This window comes from Scomber japonicus, chromosome 16 (genome assembly GCF_027409825.1).
Source record: "Scomber japonicus isolate fScoJap1 chromosome 16, fScoJap1.pri, whole genome shotgun sequence".
Classification (NCBI taxonomy): domain Eukaryota; kingdom Metazoa; phylum Chordata; class Actinopteri; order Scombriformes; family Scombridae; genus Scomber; species Scomber japonicus.
Genome location: NC_070593.1, coordinates 3229797 through 3245957, shown reverse-complemented (window position 1 = coordinate 3245957; position 16161 = coordinate 3229797). Strand labels below are relative to the sequence as shown.

The window sequence follows — 16161 nt, the reverse complement described above, 5'->3', positions numbered from 1 at the left end:
ATGCCAGACATACTGCTGGTCCCCATGTCCAAACAGTTCCAGTTCAGTTTCATCAGCCCATAAAACTCTCTCCCAAAACTCTGCAGTCCTATCCAAATTCCTCCTGGCATATTCTAGTCCACCTTTGATGTTCCTCGTGGTCGAGAGTGGAGCGTGTCTTTGAGTCTGGCCGTGAAGTCCTTGTTTATTCAGTGCACGTCTTATAGCTGCCACTGAAGCAGCCTTCATCACATCATCGGTCATCCTTTAGGTGTTCTGCAGTCACAAAGGGGGGTTTCTTAGTTGTCTTGATGCCTTTGATGAAATTTAGGGCTTTCTCTGCAGCTGTTCCAGAGGTTTTAAACTTCCATTTTTTACTCCAAGTTGTGTCTAATTTTTGGGAAATCTTCTTATACCCAGTGCCCTTCAGGTGCAAAGAAATAATTTCCTCTCTCGGCTTTTGTGGAAGCTCCTTAGTCTTACAGTACAGATGATTGCAACTCACCTCGAATACCTTCATGGGAGGAGTTTATATATGCTTCACAGCTAGAAGCAAATTAAGGATCATTATAGAGTCCCCAAAGGCTTAATTATGTTTTAACTCCACTTCAAGCCATTAAAAACTGGCAGAAGGTTTTTTAAAACAGGGGGGTGAATATACTGTTATGCACAAATACTACATCATACCTTTCCTGTGTTGATTTTGTGTATCATTCAACTCGTAAAGAAGGCATCCAAAGCAAAATCTAGCCATTGATAAATCCTTACAGTCTTTTTAGGGGTTGAATATTTCTAACGTATGTGCAAATATGATCTACATATTTAACATAACTAAGAAGTTATTGATTAGTCTGAAACAACTTGGGTCAATGTGGACACACACACGGACAGGTTATGAATTAAAATAATAAATCAAAACACCAAACTAATCAGGGTGCTAGTTAACAAGGGAAGCAAGCTGTTCATGCAAGCTGGCAAGCAAATCAGCCCATTCAATCAGAACCAATAAACAATAACATACCTTTATATTGTGTTATTGTTTCCATCTCCATTTTTCTCTTCTTGCTTTCTTGACTGCTACATTTTCAGAGCCGTTTATGTAAGTTAACATTTTTTCGGCTCGTCACAATAAGCTGCGAGTGGATTTACTCTTGGATGCATGAAGAGAACAGGACCAACAGGATTTACTTGTGCATTAACCTGCAGCTGACCCAATGAGGGCGCTCTTCCATAACAACAAATCCTTGACAATATCTATCTAAGTTGCCATGGTTACACACTGAGTTTTGGCTGTAAAACAGTGGATAAATTGTTTTAGAGAGTCATATAACTCCCTCGAAATGACTTGTGACGCTATAAGAAGAATTCATCCGTCTGTCTGGCAACATTTGGACCGCCTGGAAGAGCCGCACCATTAAATTATTTCTTCCTTGTTGAAGTTAGCGAAGGACTAACCAGATGTTACCTTCTCAACAGACAGAGGTACTGATATGCATTCAAGTCACCACAGACTTAAGATAATGTGAACTACAGAGATTTATATGGCAGTGACAGGCTTAATCAGCATTGTGTAAACTCTGTTAGCAAGGGTTTAAATGCAATGAATCATTTATATGTAAAAGTCCCACACTGCTACTTAGAACTGCATTCTATCAAAAGGCCACCAGGGGGCGACCGTGTCTATACAAGTCAATGGAGAATTCACCAACTTCTCACTTGATTTCTAACCTCAGTAAACGTTTTCAAAATGTGTTTATGGTCTCAATCGCTAGTTTAAAGCCTTCTTCAATGCAGTATGATGTTCATTTGGGACATTTTGGCCTCCCTGATTTTATATTTGACGATAAAGCAGGGTATGCATTAGGGCGTAGCTACGTCCTGATTGACAGGGGGATTGACCAATGTCCTTGAGATCCAGCCCTCGCAACCATAGCAACCTCCCCGCTCCGCCCATGGCCATATAAGTAAAATCCATGTTTTTATTTTTCCCAGCATGCACCTGAAATTTTCAAGATGGCGCTGCCTAGATTCAAAACTATTGGCTTCTGAACAGCAGTCCACAAACCAATGGGTGACGTCACGGATGTTAAGTCCATTTCTTTTATACAGTCTATGGTACAATCCCCCCCCATCCCCCACTCACCGAGCCCCTGGCGGATCCCCTGTCGTCCTTTCTTGCGGCGGCTGTTCGGCTCCAGACAGGGTAGCCCGCCAACACGCGAGAAACACAGCTTCTTGTTGATGAAGAGGAAGAGGACCGCCAGCGCCACGATGAAGACGCCCACCGCCGACAGGAAGCCGATGGCCTCTGGGGTGACTGGCAGGAGGAGGGAGAGGGAGAGAGGACACACAATGACACACTGATCAGACCACACAAACAGACAGCCTGGGTACACACACACACACACGCACACAAACACAGTACGCATGGCACATGTGATACACACAGACAGAACGAGTGATACTTTAGTATTTGTGTGACCCTCGGTGCCTTGCTCAAGAGCAGAGTCAGTGTCAAAAAGCAGCTACTGTGCAGCTGCTGGAAAAAAACAGTTTCTTTGTGCCTTTCTGGGTTTGATTTGATTGATTTTGAACATGAGGATAAAAACAGAAGAGAGAGAGAGAGCGAGGGGAGCAGAGAGAGAGCGAGCGGAGCAGAGAGAAACTGTTCTGAGGTCAGCAGTGAAATCTGTGTTCAGTTTAGTGAATGAAAGCTATGAGCTCACTTCCTGTGTCCTGTTTGCCACCTGCTGATTAAAGTGAAGGGTTAGCTCTGAAGTTAGTCACAATGGGTTAGCCTAGCCTAGCAACAGGCTCACTTAAGGTGGACCGACCTGTAGTGACCTCAGTGTAGTGATCTCAGCTGCTACTAAACCGAGAGCGGAGAAATGTGCAGCTGCTGAGTCTCTCCTTTTGCTGCTGTGGTGGTTGGAAATTAGGATTTGTTTTCTTTCTTAAGACAAAAAAAATGATTTAACTCATAAAATCCCTTTTTTGTGAGTATCACACTCACCCCAACATATAAAAATGGCTCCTGACATTTCTAAAAACCCCAAAGTCTCCTTAAACTCCTAAAATATTATCACGTTAAAAAGGTCTAACACAGAATTGAGTGATAATTTATACCTTATACTTTATAAACAGTCACACAAAACAGGGTCAGATATGACCTGGAAAGGACAGAAATACAATAGGAGGGTTAAATAACGATGGAAGACCTGAAATATTTATATCTGCCTTTAACAAACTTAACTTCCTGTAAGTCTTAGAGTCCATAACTCTTTCTGTATCTGGAAAAAATACAATAATCTTAAATTATCCCCTTGTTTGAAATATTAAGTTATTCAATGATATTGCCCAAAACTTCAGATAAATATATAAAAAGGAAGGAAGGAAGGAAGGGTGGAAAAGAACAAACAAAAAAAAAAAGCGGAGGAGAAATCTCTGCTCTAAATCTGAATGAAAGCAGAAACCAAAATAAAAGAACTGGAGCAGGAATGAAAAGAGAGAGATGAGGTGATACGAGGCGGCCGAGACTCCTTCACAAAGCAAACCAACACAGAGATGCATAACTGGAAAACTCTGTGTGTGTGTGTGTGTGTGTGTGTGTGTGTGTGTGGGGAGGAGGGGGGGGGGTCGCCGATTCCGGTTTCCACGGTAACGTTTCAGAGCGAGAGAACCAAATCAATGGCAGCAAACGGAGTTGAGTAGCCATCCTGCTGAGTGTGTGTGTGTGTGTGTGTGTGTGTGTGTGTGTGTAGTACTCTTATTTATTTTATAAGCCACCTTCTTGTTTTTCACACTGTCGCTCCAACTGTCCTTTTTTTCTTCTTCTTCTTCTTCTTCTAATTTAGCTCCTACGCTTTCCAGATGTACCGTATTAATCTTTTACACCCAAAACATCCGCTCACGTGTGTGTTTGTTTTTTTTCCCTTCCTTCCTCCCTTCTTTCCGTCTGTCCTCCCTCCCTCCCTCCTTCTTCTTTCCTTCCTTCCTTCCTCCCTTCCTCTTTTCCTTTCTCCCTCCCTCCCACCTTCCTTCCTTCCTTCTCCCTCCCTCCCTTCTTTCCTCTGTCCTTTCCTTCCTCCCTTCCTCTTTTCCTTTCTCCCTCCCTCCCACCTTCCTTCCTTCCTTCTCCCTCCCTCGCTTCTTTCCGTCTGTCGTCCCTCCTTCTTTCCTCTGTCTTTTCCTTCCTCCCTTCCTTTCTCCCTCCCTCCCACCTTCCTTCCTTTCTCCCTCCCTCCCACCTTCCTTCCTTCCTTCTTCCTCCCTCCCTTCCTTCTGTCCTCCTTTCCTTCCTTCTTCCTCCCTCCATCCTTTCCTACCTTCTTCCTTCCTTCCTTCCTCCCTCGTTTCCTTCCTTCTTCCTCCTTTCCTTCCTTCCTCCCTCCATCCTTTCCTTCCTTCTTCCTAACTGGAGAGTTTTAATGTGCCATGATGGTCTGAATGCTGTTTCAGTGTCTCTTCTTTGTTGATAAGACCGGTATAGTCTGAATAGTGGAAACCTAAAAAGATATTAATACTCAACCTACAACAACCTCAAACCCTTTTCTTCTTCTTTTTCTTTTAAAAGCAGACAACAAGCAGAGTTTTGTGTTTCCTCCCACAGAGACGCTGCAGTGCTAACACATGACAGATGCAGAGCAGGAACACTTCTGCACCGATCATAACACCGTCCAAGCTTTCACCTCCTCCTCCTCCTCCTCCTCCTCCTCCTTCCTCATCTACATGCTCACGATGACAGAGTGACAGAGTGACAGAGACGACGCCGCTGCCTCGTCTGGAGGTGTAAATCATCTGTGTTTTGTTGATGTTCTTTTTAGCGGTGACTCCAGTCCAGAGTTTATTTCAAAATTATAGTGCGAAATAAAAATTTAAAAAACTCGAAGATTAGAAATTGGTTATAAAAAGGTAATGGCGCCTTAAGTTTGACTAAATTAAGGATATAAGAAGAAAATTAAATACTATGATGTATTTCAGGACTAGGAGCTGGTTGGAGTAAAATTCAAAACGCCTGTGATTGAGACTTAAAATTAATTAACAGAGAAGACAGAGAAAGAAAACCGTCCCGCTGAAATGAGCACAGCGCGTCAGTAAATGTGACGGTGTGTTCGGGTGCTGCGGGTAAAGTAGGAGTTTCCCCTCTCAGCTGGTCTGACAGTCAGACACTGCGCTCAGTGTTGGAGACTCAGAGACTCCCACTGTCTGCACCCAGATGGACAGGAAGAAACCCCGGGTCAAAGTCTGGCTTCACACCTGCTGCACACACACACACACACACACACACACACACACACACACACACACACACACACACACACACACACACACACACACACACACACTCGCATCAACACACACACACACACACACACACACACACACACACACACACACACACACACACACACACACACACCATTATACACAAACTACTTAAATCTAAAGTAGGGCATCATTTATTTATTCTCATACTCATTCTTTGTTTAAAGTTTAAAAAGCAACAACTGCATCTCAGAGCAGGAAGTGACATCATCAAATTGCTTGTTTTGTTGATGTTGTGTATTTTAACTCTAACATGGTTATATTTGCATTTTTACATCGTCTTTGTGTGTGTGCATGACCCTGTGTATGTGTATTTTCCTTCCTTCCTTCCTTCCTTCCTTCCTCCCTCCTTTCCTTCCTTCCTTCCTCCCGCCTCACCTTCCTGCCTTCCCCCCTCCCTCCCTCCCTCCTTTCCTTCCTTCTTCCTTCCTTCCTTGACTCGAGGACAACAGGAGGGTTAAGAGTCTCCAGTTGACCTTTAAACTTAAGTCAATATACTCAATATATATTTAATCACAAGCTGATGTCATCTTGGGCTGAGAGTGTAAAAAAAACTGTTGGAAACTGAGTGTTCAGAGCAGTTTAAAGTCAGTATTTTACATATATTTACTTCGTTATTTGACACTTTGGCAACATTCAATATGGACGTCTGACATATGACTGAAATCATCATAGATCCCACACTCATATCGGATTTGACTGTCCGTGACGTCTCTCTACGTCACTCTACGCTACGTCTCTCTACGTCACTCTACGCTACGTCACTCTATGCCACACCAGACCCGTGCTTATTCCAGTTGTTGTTTCTAGGTGATATCACTGGAGGACTTATTCCAGTTGTTGTTGCTAGGTGATATCACTGGAGGACTTATTCCAGTTGTTGTTGCTAGGTGATATCACTGGAGGCAACGGAGGACGTAAACATCAGTCCATGGACTGTCGCAGTTATATGACATCACGCAATACACACTAGATGACGCCTCCGCTCCGATGACGTTGCCACAGCAACCTGTCAGATAGGTCATTAATGTGGCCCAGTCTGAACAGAACTAAATCTGATTTGGACACTTGCTAAAACAGTGTGGACAGTCAGGCCTAAAAATCAGATTTGAGAAGGAATCAGATTTGACTGCAGTGTGAATGCAGCCTATATAGAAACCTAACATGAGGTTTAATCTGGCCGTGCTTTTCCTTCCACAGTACGCAAGACCAACAATTTCTTATATTTCTGTGTTATAAAAACGCCTGAATAGATGACGTGGTGTTACTCACATACTACAGAGGAATAATCCTCCCAGAATCCCGCAGGTTTCACAGCTAATGAATCTTAAAACTGAGGACGGAGCATTGAGATGTGTGTTATAATAATAATCTGTAGGACACACACACCCTGAAACTAATTACCCACATTAATGAGTGACCTTACAACGAACTGAAAGAGACAGCGGGAGCCTTTTCTCTTTTTTTTAATTCATCACTGAAAAAGAAGAAAGAAAAATCTACAAAGCGCCGTGTTCCTCCTCTTCAGGATCTCATCGTATCTCTTGTTAATGAGCGGTAACAACGAGGCCTTCGCCATCGCCGCCACCGCACTGTCTTCTTTTTTCTCTCTCGCTTTCTTTTTTTATCCTAATCTAACGCTCACATCAAAGTGCTCTCTTCCCTCCTCGGGAGCCACGCACTTCAAAGCCGGGGTGGAAAAGTCAGCAGCTGCATAGTAATCAGGGGATAAGGATTTAGTATTCACACACACACACTCTCGCACACACACACACACAAACAAGCTTTCACAACCATGTCTGTCGCAGATTAGCGGTTGTGAATATTTTATCACGGTCGGTTCGATCCCCTCCATCTCATTAGCCGGATCCGATGCCTCTTGTTGACTTCTGGGTCACATCGCCGCCCTAATCCTTGTTCGTACATTAATTCATTATCTGACGTGCTCGGTACATTCTGCACGTTTCGACAAACTGTTTCATCAATACTCGACGCCCGTGCTGTTTTTAGCTCTTCGTAGATTCTCTGGAGGGAAAGGAAGGAAGGAAGGAAGGAAGGAAGGAAGGAAGGAAGGACAGAGGAAGGAAGGAAGGGAGGAAGAAGGAAGGAAGGGAGGGACCAAGGAAGGATGGAAGGGAGGAAGATGGAAGGAAAGGAGAGGGAAAGGAAAGGAGAGGGGAAGGAAGGAAGGAAGAAAGGAAGGGAGGAATGACAGGAAGGGAGGAATGACAGGAAGGATGGAAGGGAGGAAGAAGGAAGGAAAGGTGGGAGGAAGGAAGGAAGGAAGGGAGGAAGGAAAGGAGGAAAGAAGGAAGGGAGTAAGGAAGGAAAGAAGGAAGGATGGAGGAAAGAAGTAAGGGAGGAAGAAGGAAGGAAGGGAGGGACCAAGGAAGGATGGAAGGGATGAAGAAGGAAGGAAAGGAGAGAGAAAGGAAGGAAGGGAGGAAGGAAAGGAAAGGAGGGAGGAAGGAAGGAAGGAGGGAGGAAGAAGGAAGGAAAGAAGGAAGGATGGATTATGTGACGTGCTCGGTACATTCTGCACGTTTCGACAAAATGTTTCATCAATACTCGACAGAAAGGAGGAGGAAGGTAGGAAAGAAGGAAGGAAGGGAGGAAGGGAGGAAGAAGGAAGGAAAGAAGGAAGGATAGATTATGTGACGTGCTCGGTACATTCTGCACGTTTCGACAAACTGTTTCAACTTCTCTTTAGGATTAATAAGTTAATCGAGTCATTAACCCTCCTGTTGTCCTCGAGTCAAGGAAGGAAGGGAGGAAGAAGGAAGGAAAGAAGGAAGGAAATGAGGGAGGGAGGGAGGGAGGAAGGAAAGGAAGGAAGGAGGCCTGTTTAAGGGTTAAAAGTCTTAAAGTTTAAAAAGTTTCTTATATAATAACCTTTATTTTAATACAGTATAATGACTATATTCACTGCTTTTACAAGATCTCCGATACAGATTTATTGTCGAAAAAGCGCCAGCGATAGCCCTTATTTATCTGCTATGGTGTTAATACTTAAACTCAGCTCAATTTAAAAACCATAAAAAAATCATTATCTAAATCACGTATGACCCCAAAAATGCACACAATGAAATGCTGAATTTACAACCAAATCACGTAATCATGTTTCCTCTAATTAACATATTTTTAAAAAACAGCTGATTTCCATTGTCAAATTACTGGTTTGCTTTTTTCAGTCCCTCCAGGAATTCGCGATGTCGCGATCGCAACAATTAACGCAAAATCACTGCAACTTTACCGCAACTTTTCCGCAAATTGGAGGAGTGAGGTCGGCAAAAAATACCGTCTGCCGCTACGGTAAACTCAACTAATTCTGTGTGTCTGTATCTGTGTGTCTGTGTTGTGTGCATGTGTCTGTGAGGGAGATAAATATTGTCAAATAAAATGTTAAACGGTGTGAAAACTGTCTTCAAAATATGAAGTTGAATGTGCAATGAGATCAGAGATGGTGTGTGTGCAATTTTCACTGTCTCCCGCAATTTAATTGCAACAAAAGTGCTTAAAACATCGCAACATTTACCGCAATTTTTTTAAATGCTGCCGCAAAATCAGACATTTTAGGCCGCAACAATCAGAAAAAAATCCCGGGAAATCCTGGAGGGACTGTTTTATTCTACGTAGTTTGTTTTTTTTCTCCTTTGCTCTCAGTTCACAGTTTAGTTTTCGGTATAACAAACAAAATGAATTGCAATCATCACTAAAAACTCTCTATCAACAAACAGAAAACAGGCTTACGTATGAAATCGCTCTCAACGTGACGAGGAAACGCCGTCTCGGTGGTATTTGTAACGTTGGAACTTGCAGAGCCATGATGAACTTTTCCCATTACGATGTCTTCTTCTCCTTCATAACAGCCGGAGCAGCGTTGTCGAGTGTTGTCAAGTGTTGTTAAGTGTTGTTAAGTGCACAAAACAGCTGTAAGTAAACTTCAACATAGCTTCGAGCTTGTTTCTTGTTAACAAACTTTAAAATGAGAGCCTGCAGAAAACAAACAGAAACTCTCTACGGACAGATATGACCTGCAGCCAGAGGATCACACACATACATGACCGACGCCTGAAAAAACTACATTTAACCCTTTATAGGACACTCATTGAAAGGAAGGGAGGAAGGAAGGAAGGATGAAAGGAAGGGAAGAAAGGGAAGGAAGGAGGGAGGAAAGAAGGAAGGAAGGAAGGTAGGAGAGAAGGAAGGAGGAAGGAAAGGAAAGAAGGACGGAGGAAGGAAAGAAGGAAGGGAGGAGAGAAGGAGGGAGGGAGGAAGGACAGATGGAAGGAAGGAAGGAAAGGAAGGAAGGAAGGAGGAAAGGAAGGAAGGAAGGAGGGAGGAAGGAAAGGAAAGAAGGACGGAGGAAAGAAGGAAGGAAGATAGGGGGATGAAGGAAAGGAATGAAGGAGGGAGGGAGGGAGGAAGGAAGGGAAGAAAGAAGGAAGGAAGGAAGAAGAAAGGGGGATGGAGGAAGGAAAGAAGGAAGGGAGGAGAGAAGGAGGGAGGAAGGAAAGGAAAGAAGGACGGAGGAAGGAAAGAAGGAAGGGGGAGAGAAGGAGGGAGGGAGGAAGGACAGATGGAAGGAAGGAAGGAAAGGAAGGAAGGACGGAGGAAATAAGGAACGAGGGAGGGAGAAAGGAAAAGAGGAAGGGAAGAAAGAAGGCAGGGAGGAAGGAAAGGAAGGAAAGAAGGAAGGAAGGAAGGATATTTTGGGATATTTACAGAAGTTACCAAATATAATTATTTGCCCAATAAAGGGTTAAGGATCCTTTAATGTGAGGCATTTGTAAGTTTCTTCCACCAACTCTCATCAGAAAGCCTGTTCAGCGAAATATCATCTTTAACCCTTAAATGCTGTTTATATTCTACATCTCACAGTATGTTTAAAAAGCATCAATAGTCAAATCAGACTGACCAATAAATGTGGGATTAAACCAGGCAGGGAGTTCTGGTCCTCTGAAATGAGGCCAACACGGAAGTAACTTAGAGCTGCATTCTATCAAAAGGCCACCAGGGGGCGACCGTCTCTATACAAGTCAATGGAGAATTCACCAACTTCTCACTTGATTTCTAACCTCAGTAAACGTTTTCAAAATGTGTTTATGGTCTCAATCGCTAGTTTAAAGCCTTCTTCAATGCAGTATGATGTTCATTTGGGACATTTTGGCCTCCCTGATTTTATATGTGACGATAAAGCAGGCTACGTGGCTACGTTGTGATTGACAGGTTAATTGACCAATGTCCTCAAGATCCAGCCCTCGCAACCAATCGCAGCCTCCCCGCTTCGCCGTTGGTCCCGCCCATACATCCGTCCATGACTCCGCCTCATGCCCATATAAGTAGAATCCGTGTTTTTATTTTTCCCAGCATGCACCTGAAATTTTCAAGATGGCGCTGCCTAGATTCGATACTATTGGCTTCCGAGCAGCAGTCCACAAACCAATGGATGACGTCACGGATGTTACGTCCATTTCTTTTATACAGTCTGTGGGTGAAGCCAGTTAAAGTAAAGCTGATCTACCAGCTCTGGCTTTTGTTTTTATAGCTAGATTTGAATTTTTTATGGCCACATGTTGTCCGCTGTAAATACTGATCAGACCCGCTTCCCCACTGATCCACATTAAAATAAATAAATTAATAAAAAAAACCCTCCTGCACTCTGGAGCTGTGTGGCGTGTGGCGTTCACTGACCTCGCTGCACTCAACACACTGCTGTTGTTGTTGTCGGGACGGGCGGTCGAATCCATCCAGAAACATCAGCACACTGTGTTTTCAGTTTGACTCAAGGTTAGGTCACACACACACACACACACACACACACACACACACACACACACACACACACACACACACACACACACACACACACACACACACACACACACACACACACACACACACACACACACACACATCACACACACACACACACACACACACACACACACACACCTGAATAAGAAATCATAGTTTCCCTGGAAACAGCCCAGTGGCTCTATTAAGGTATAATGAGTGTGCCATTTCCCACCCACATAAGAAGGTCTCATGTTACCATGGCGCTGTCTGTCTGTTCGTCCTGATTGGATGAGAGGACGAGAGCATCTCAGGGTTTAGATAAAGAGATGATGAATCAGAAGAAAAGAAAAGAAAAGAAAAAAAACAACTCAGGAGGTGGAGAGAAGATTAAAATATAAAGCGAGGTACAAAATGCTGCCAAGGTTCAAACTCCTACTCGCTGCTGAGAGAACGTATATAAATATTAATCTACTTGTTTTTTAACCCTCCTGTCGTCCTGATTGTTCCTTCTTTCCTTCCTTCCTTCCTTTTTTATTTATTTTTTCCTTCGTTCTTCCCCTCCTTCCCTCTTCCTTCCTTCCTTCCTCCCTCCTTACTACTTTCCTTCCTTACTCCTTTCCTTCCTTCCTTCCTTACTCCTTTTCCCCTCCTTACTCCTTTCCTTCCTTCCTTCCTTACTCCTCTTCCCCTTTTCCTCCTTCCCTTCCTTCATTCCTTACTTCCTTCATCTTTCCCTCCTTCCCTTCCTTCCTCTTTTCCTCCTTCCTCCTTTCCTTCCTTCTTTCCTTACTCCTTTCCTCCTTCATTCCTTACTTCGTTCCTCTTTTCCTCCTTCCCTTCCTTCCTTTTTCCTTCGTTCTTCCCCTCCTTCCCTCTTTCTTCGCTCCCTCCTCCCTCTTTACTCCTTTCCTTCCTTTCTTCCTCCCTCCTTACTCATTTCCTTCCTTCTCTCTTTACTTCCTTCCTCTTTTCCTCCTTACTCCTTTCCTTCCTTACTCCTCTTCCCCTTTTCCTCCTTCCCTTCCTTCATTCCTTACTTCCTTCATCTTTCCCTCCTTCCCTTCCTTCCTCTTTTCCTCCTTCCTCCTTTCCTTCCTTCTTTCCTCCTTCATTCCTTACTTCGTTCCTCTTTTCCTCCTTCCTTCCCTTCCTTCTTTTTTCCTTCGTTCTTCCCCTCCTTCCCTCTTTCTTCGCTCCCTCCTCCCTCGTTACTCCTTTCCTTCCTTCCTTCCTCCCTCCTTACTCCTTTCCTTCCTTCTCTCTTTACTTCCTTCCTCTTTTCCTCCTTACTCCTTTCCTTCCTTCCTTCCTTACTCCTCTTCCCCTTTTCCTCCTTCCCTTCCTTCATTCCTTACTTTCTTCATCTTTCCCTCCTTCCCTTCCTTCCTCTTTTCCTCCTTCCCTTCCTTCCTTTTTCTTTATTTTTTCCTTCGTTCTTCCCCTCCTTCCCTCTTTCTTCGCTCCCTCCTCCCTCGTTACTCCTTTCCTTCCTTCCTTCCTCCCTCCTTACTCCTTTCCTTCCTTCTCTCTTTACTTCCTTCCTCTTTTCCTCCTTACTCCTTTCCTTCCTTCCTTCCTTACTCCTCTTCCCCTTTTCCTCCTTCCCTTCCTTCATTCCTTACTTTCTTCCTCTTTCCCTCCTTCCCTTCCTTCCTTTTTCTTTATTTTTTCCTTCGTTCTTCCCCTCCTTCCCTCTTTCTTTGCTCCCTCCTCCTTCCATATAAGTACTCACTCACAATCCTCAAATTGACCCCGTCTTTTTTGACTGTTCCTTCTTTACTCCCCCTACCTTCCTTCTTTCCTCTGTCCTTCTTTCCTTTCCTACCTCCCTCCCTCCCTTTCCTCCCTTCTTTCCTTCCAACCCTCCCTCCTTTCCTTCCTTCTTTCTCCTTCCTTCCTTCTTTCTTTCTTCCTTCCTTCTTTCCTCTGTCCTTCTTTCCTTTCCTACCTCCCTCCCTTTCCCCCCTTCTTTCCTTCCAACCCTCCCTCCTTTCCTTCCTTCTTCCTCCCTTCCTTCCTTCTCTCCTTCTTTCTTTCTTCCTTCCTTCTTTCCTCTGTCCTTCTTTCCTTCCTTCCTCCCTTCCTTCTTTCCTTCCTTCTTTCTCCTTCCTTCCTTCCTTCTTTCCTCTGTCCTTCTTTCCTTCCTTCCTTCCTTTGCTACCTCTCTCCCTTTCCCCCTTCTTTCCTTCCAACCCTCCCTCCTTTCCTTCCTTCTTTCCTTCTTTCTTTCTTCCTTCCTTCCTTCCTTCTTCCTTCCTCCCTTCCTCCCTTCCTTGACTCAAGGACATCAGGAGGGTTAATGTGAAAATATGACGGTTAAAAATGTCTTATTCTGACTTTATGTGTTTTATAATTTATCTTCTTTTACCCAGAGGAAGATATTACATTCTTTACTGTTAATTTAATGAAGCAAACAGCATCAAATTATCAGCTTTCAGGGTTTGATTCTTCCAAAAATAGTTTCCTTAAGGGATGAGACACTATTATAGTAATCACACATATGAAGAAAAACAACCTATCAATCAATCCACTGAATCATTGATCAGTGAGATTCTGGCAGCAGCAGTAGTCGTAAAGCTCGATAACACTGATGTTAAAGCCCCACCTGCTGGACAAAGGCTGCATTACAACTCTACAACATAAGCTCAACTGCTCCAGCTGCCCCAAACACCTGCTGTGACATCACTGACGGAGGAGGAGGAGGAGGAGAGGGAGGAGAGGGGTGAGAGAAGCATGAACTCAGACAGGAAGTAAGTACAGCTGCAGCAGACTGAGGGTCAGTTTTACAGCAAACACTAGATTTACTCTTCAAAAGGTCCTAAAATGGATCATAAGCTGAACAAGTAACACACTGATATTAATATAAATATAAAGATTTTCAGGATGTGAGGAGCTGAACTAAAACTACAGGACTGTATGCTGCCAGATAGTAAAATATCCTCCCTGGATAATAACAGGTGATAGTAGTATGTATGCTTTAAATCAGGGGTGTCAAACATGCGGCCCGTGGGCCAGAACCGGCCCACCCAGGGGTCCAATTTGGCCCACTTTGCTTCCTGTCTTTTTTCCCTTCCTTCCTTCCTTTCTTCCTTCCTTCCTGTCTTTTTTCCCTCCCTTCCATCTGTCCTTCCTCCCACCCTTCCATCTTTCTTCCTTCATTCCTTTCTCCCTTTCATTTTTCCTTCCTGTCTTCTTTTCCAACTTTTCCTTTCTTTTCTTTCTTCCCTCCTCACTTTTATTCTTTCCTTCCTTCTCCTTCTCTTTCCTTCCCACCTTCCTTCCATTTGTCCTTCTTCCCTTTCTGCCTTCCTTCTTTTCCTTCTTTTTGTCCTTCCTCCCTCCCTCCCTCCCTCCCTCTGTTCATACTGACCATTAGTAGATCCCTTCATAATGAACTTACAATGGAAGTGATGGAGGACTAAATCCACAGTCCTCCTTATGTGTAAAATATTCTTTAAAGTTGATGAAATATGTTTTATCCTCAAGTCCTTTTTCATTTCATTCTTTAACCACGAAGCATAGCAGCAGCTGCAGGACAGGAAGTAATCGAGGGAGAAAACAAAGCTGAATTTATCTGCAGTTCATTTTAGTTTTAGTTAGTTTTACATTGTTCATTGTAGGTTTTATTTAGTTTTCGGTTTTGTTTTAATTGTAGTTTTTATTTTAATTTCAGTTTACTGAATTATTTTTTCATTGCTAGTTTTAGTTTTCGTTAACTATAATAACCCTGGTTGGGAGGAAGTGCTGACATCCTCTGATTGGCGTCAAAACAGAAAGTCTTCATATGAATGGTGCTGTACACTGAAATGTGTTACTTTTTATTAACTGGTTGACGTCAAAACTAAATCAATAAATGAAAAAGAAAAAGTGTTATTAAAGTGAGCTAAAGAGATGGACTGTAAGTGGGATTTTTTGGTTTTCTTTTCAGGCCTGTCTTAAAACAACAGTCAGGAGCCCAGATGAACATTAAAACCTGTTTTTCTTGCTGTAATCATTCCTCCTGTTCATACTGACCATAAGTAGATCATAATATACTTCAATATACTACTTCATAATGAACTTACAATGGAAGTGATGGAGGACTAAATCCACAGTCCTCCTTATGTGTAAAAAAAAAAAAAAATGTGAAAGTTGATCTGAAGCTTCAGTCGTCCAAATGAATCAACTCAAGTCTTCTAGGTTTCAACATTGCAGTGTTTTTAGTGCTAAAGTCTCTTTTTGTTACTATACTTCCACCACAGCTCAACAGGAAACACTAAGAGGGAATTTGATGCTAAATAAAGACTGTAAATGTGTCAGATATCCACTAACTCAGACTGCTGAAGCTCAATAGAAGCTGATCATCTACTTTTAAATGTCCTCCATCACTTTACATTGAAAGCACATTTGAAGAGCTTTTAATAGTCAGTATGAACAGGAGGAATGATTACAGAGAGGAAAACCTCTTTCACTGCTCATATGGACACTTGACTGCTGCTTTAAGACAGACTTGAAACACTCTGAACTTGCCCTTAAAGATTTTGTTTTTATTCTTTCAAATTAAGAGCTTTTTAACACAATATAAAAAGCTATTCAATGTCAGTTTAATTTGTAGAATCATTTTAAGTACTTCCCAGCTATATATAACTGTTATTTCTAAAGGATATTATTAGTTAAATTAACACAGCCTGGACTTGAATAATGGATGGATAGACTAACCAACAAAGATTAAGCTAAAAATCAACACTTACCCATTATGAGTGGGTGGGTTTCCTGGCTACTGTAGCTTCAGTAGTGACAGTGTTTCTGCAGATCTGATGGCGCTGACTGAAACTCCTGCAGCACAATCCACTGACGAAACAATCCCACGTTAAGCTTAAAGATGAACAGCTCGCAATCAGACGTGAAAACATTCTATAACTAACATTACTGTCTACGGCAAGCAAGAGGAATACTTTTTAAATTTAGGAAACTGACTTAAATACCTTTCTACTCTCGTCTTTCTGTCCTCTTCTCCCTAAAAGTTCCCACTCATTCAGAGCACAAACTTTCCCTTAACTTCCTCCTTCATCCCTCCGT

General features: G+C 42.9%; 1 protein-coding gene across 1 annotated transcript in view; it reads right to left on the bottom strand.

The window, feature by feature from the left end:
- syt16 (synaptotagmin XVI) overlaps window positions 1-15888 on the bottom strand; it is a 40747-nt gene extending 24859 nt beyond the window's left edge. The window contains exons 1-2 of the mRNA XM_053336223.1: window positions 15834-15888; window positions 2123-2296 (exon numbers count right to left, since the gene is read on the bottom strand). Of these exons, the coding sequence (XP_053192198.1) occupies window positions 2123-2296; window positions 15834-15837 (178 nt within the window). The 5' untranslated portion in view covers window positions 15838-15888. The remainder of the gene's footprint in view (window positions 1-2122; window positions 2297-15833) is intronic.
- Window positions 15889-16161: the final 273 nt, after the last annotated feature.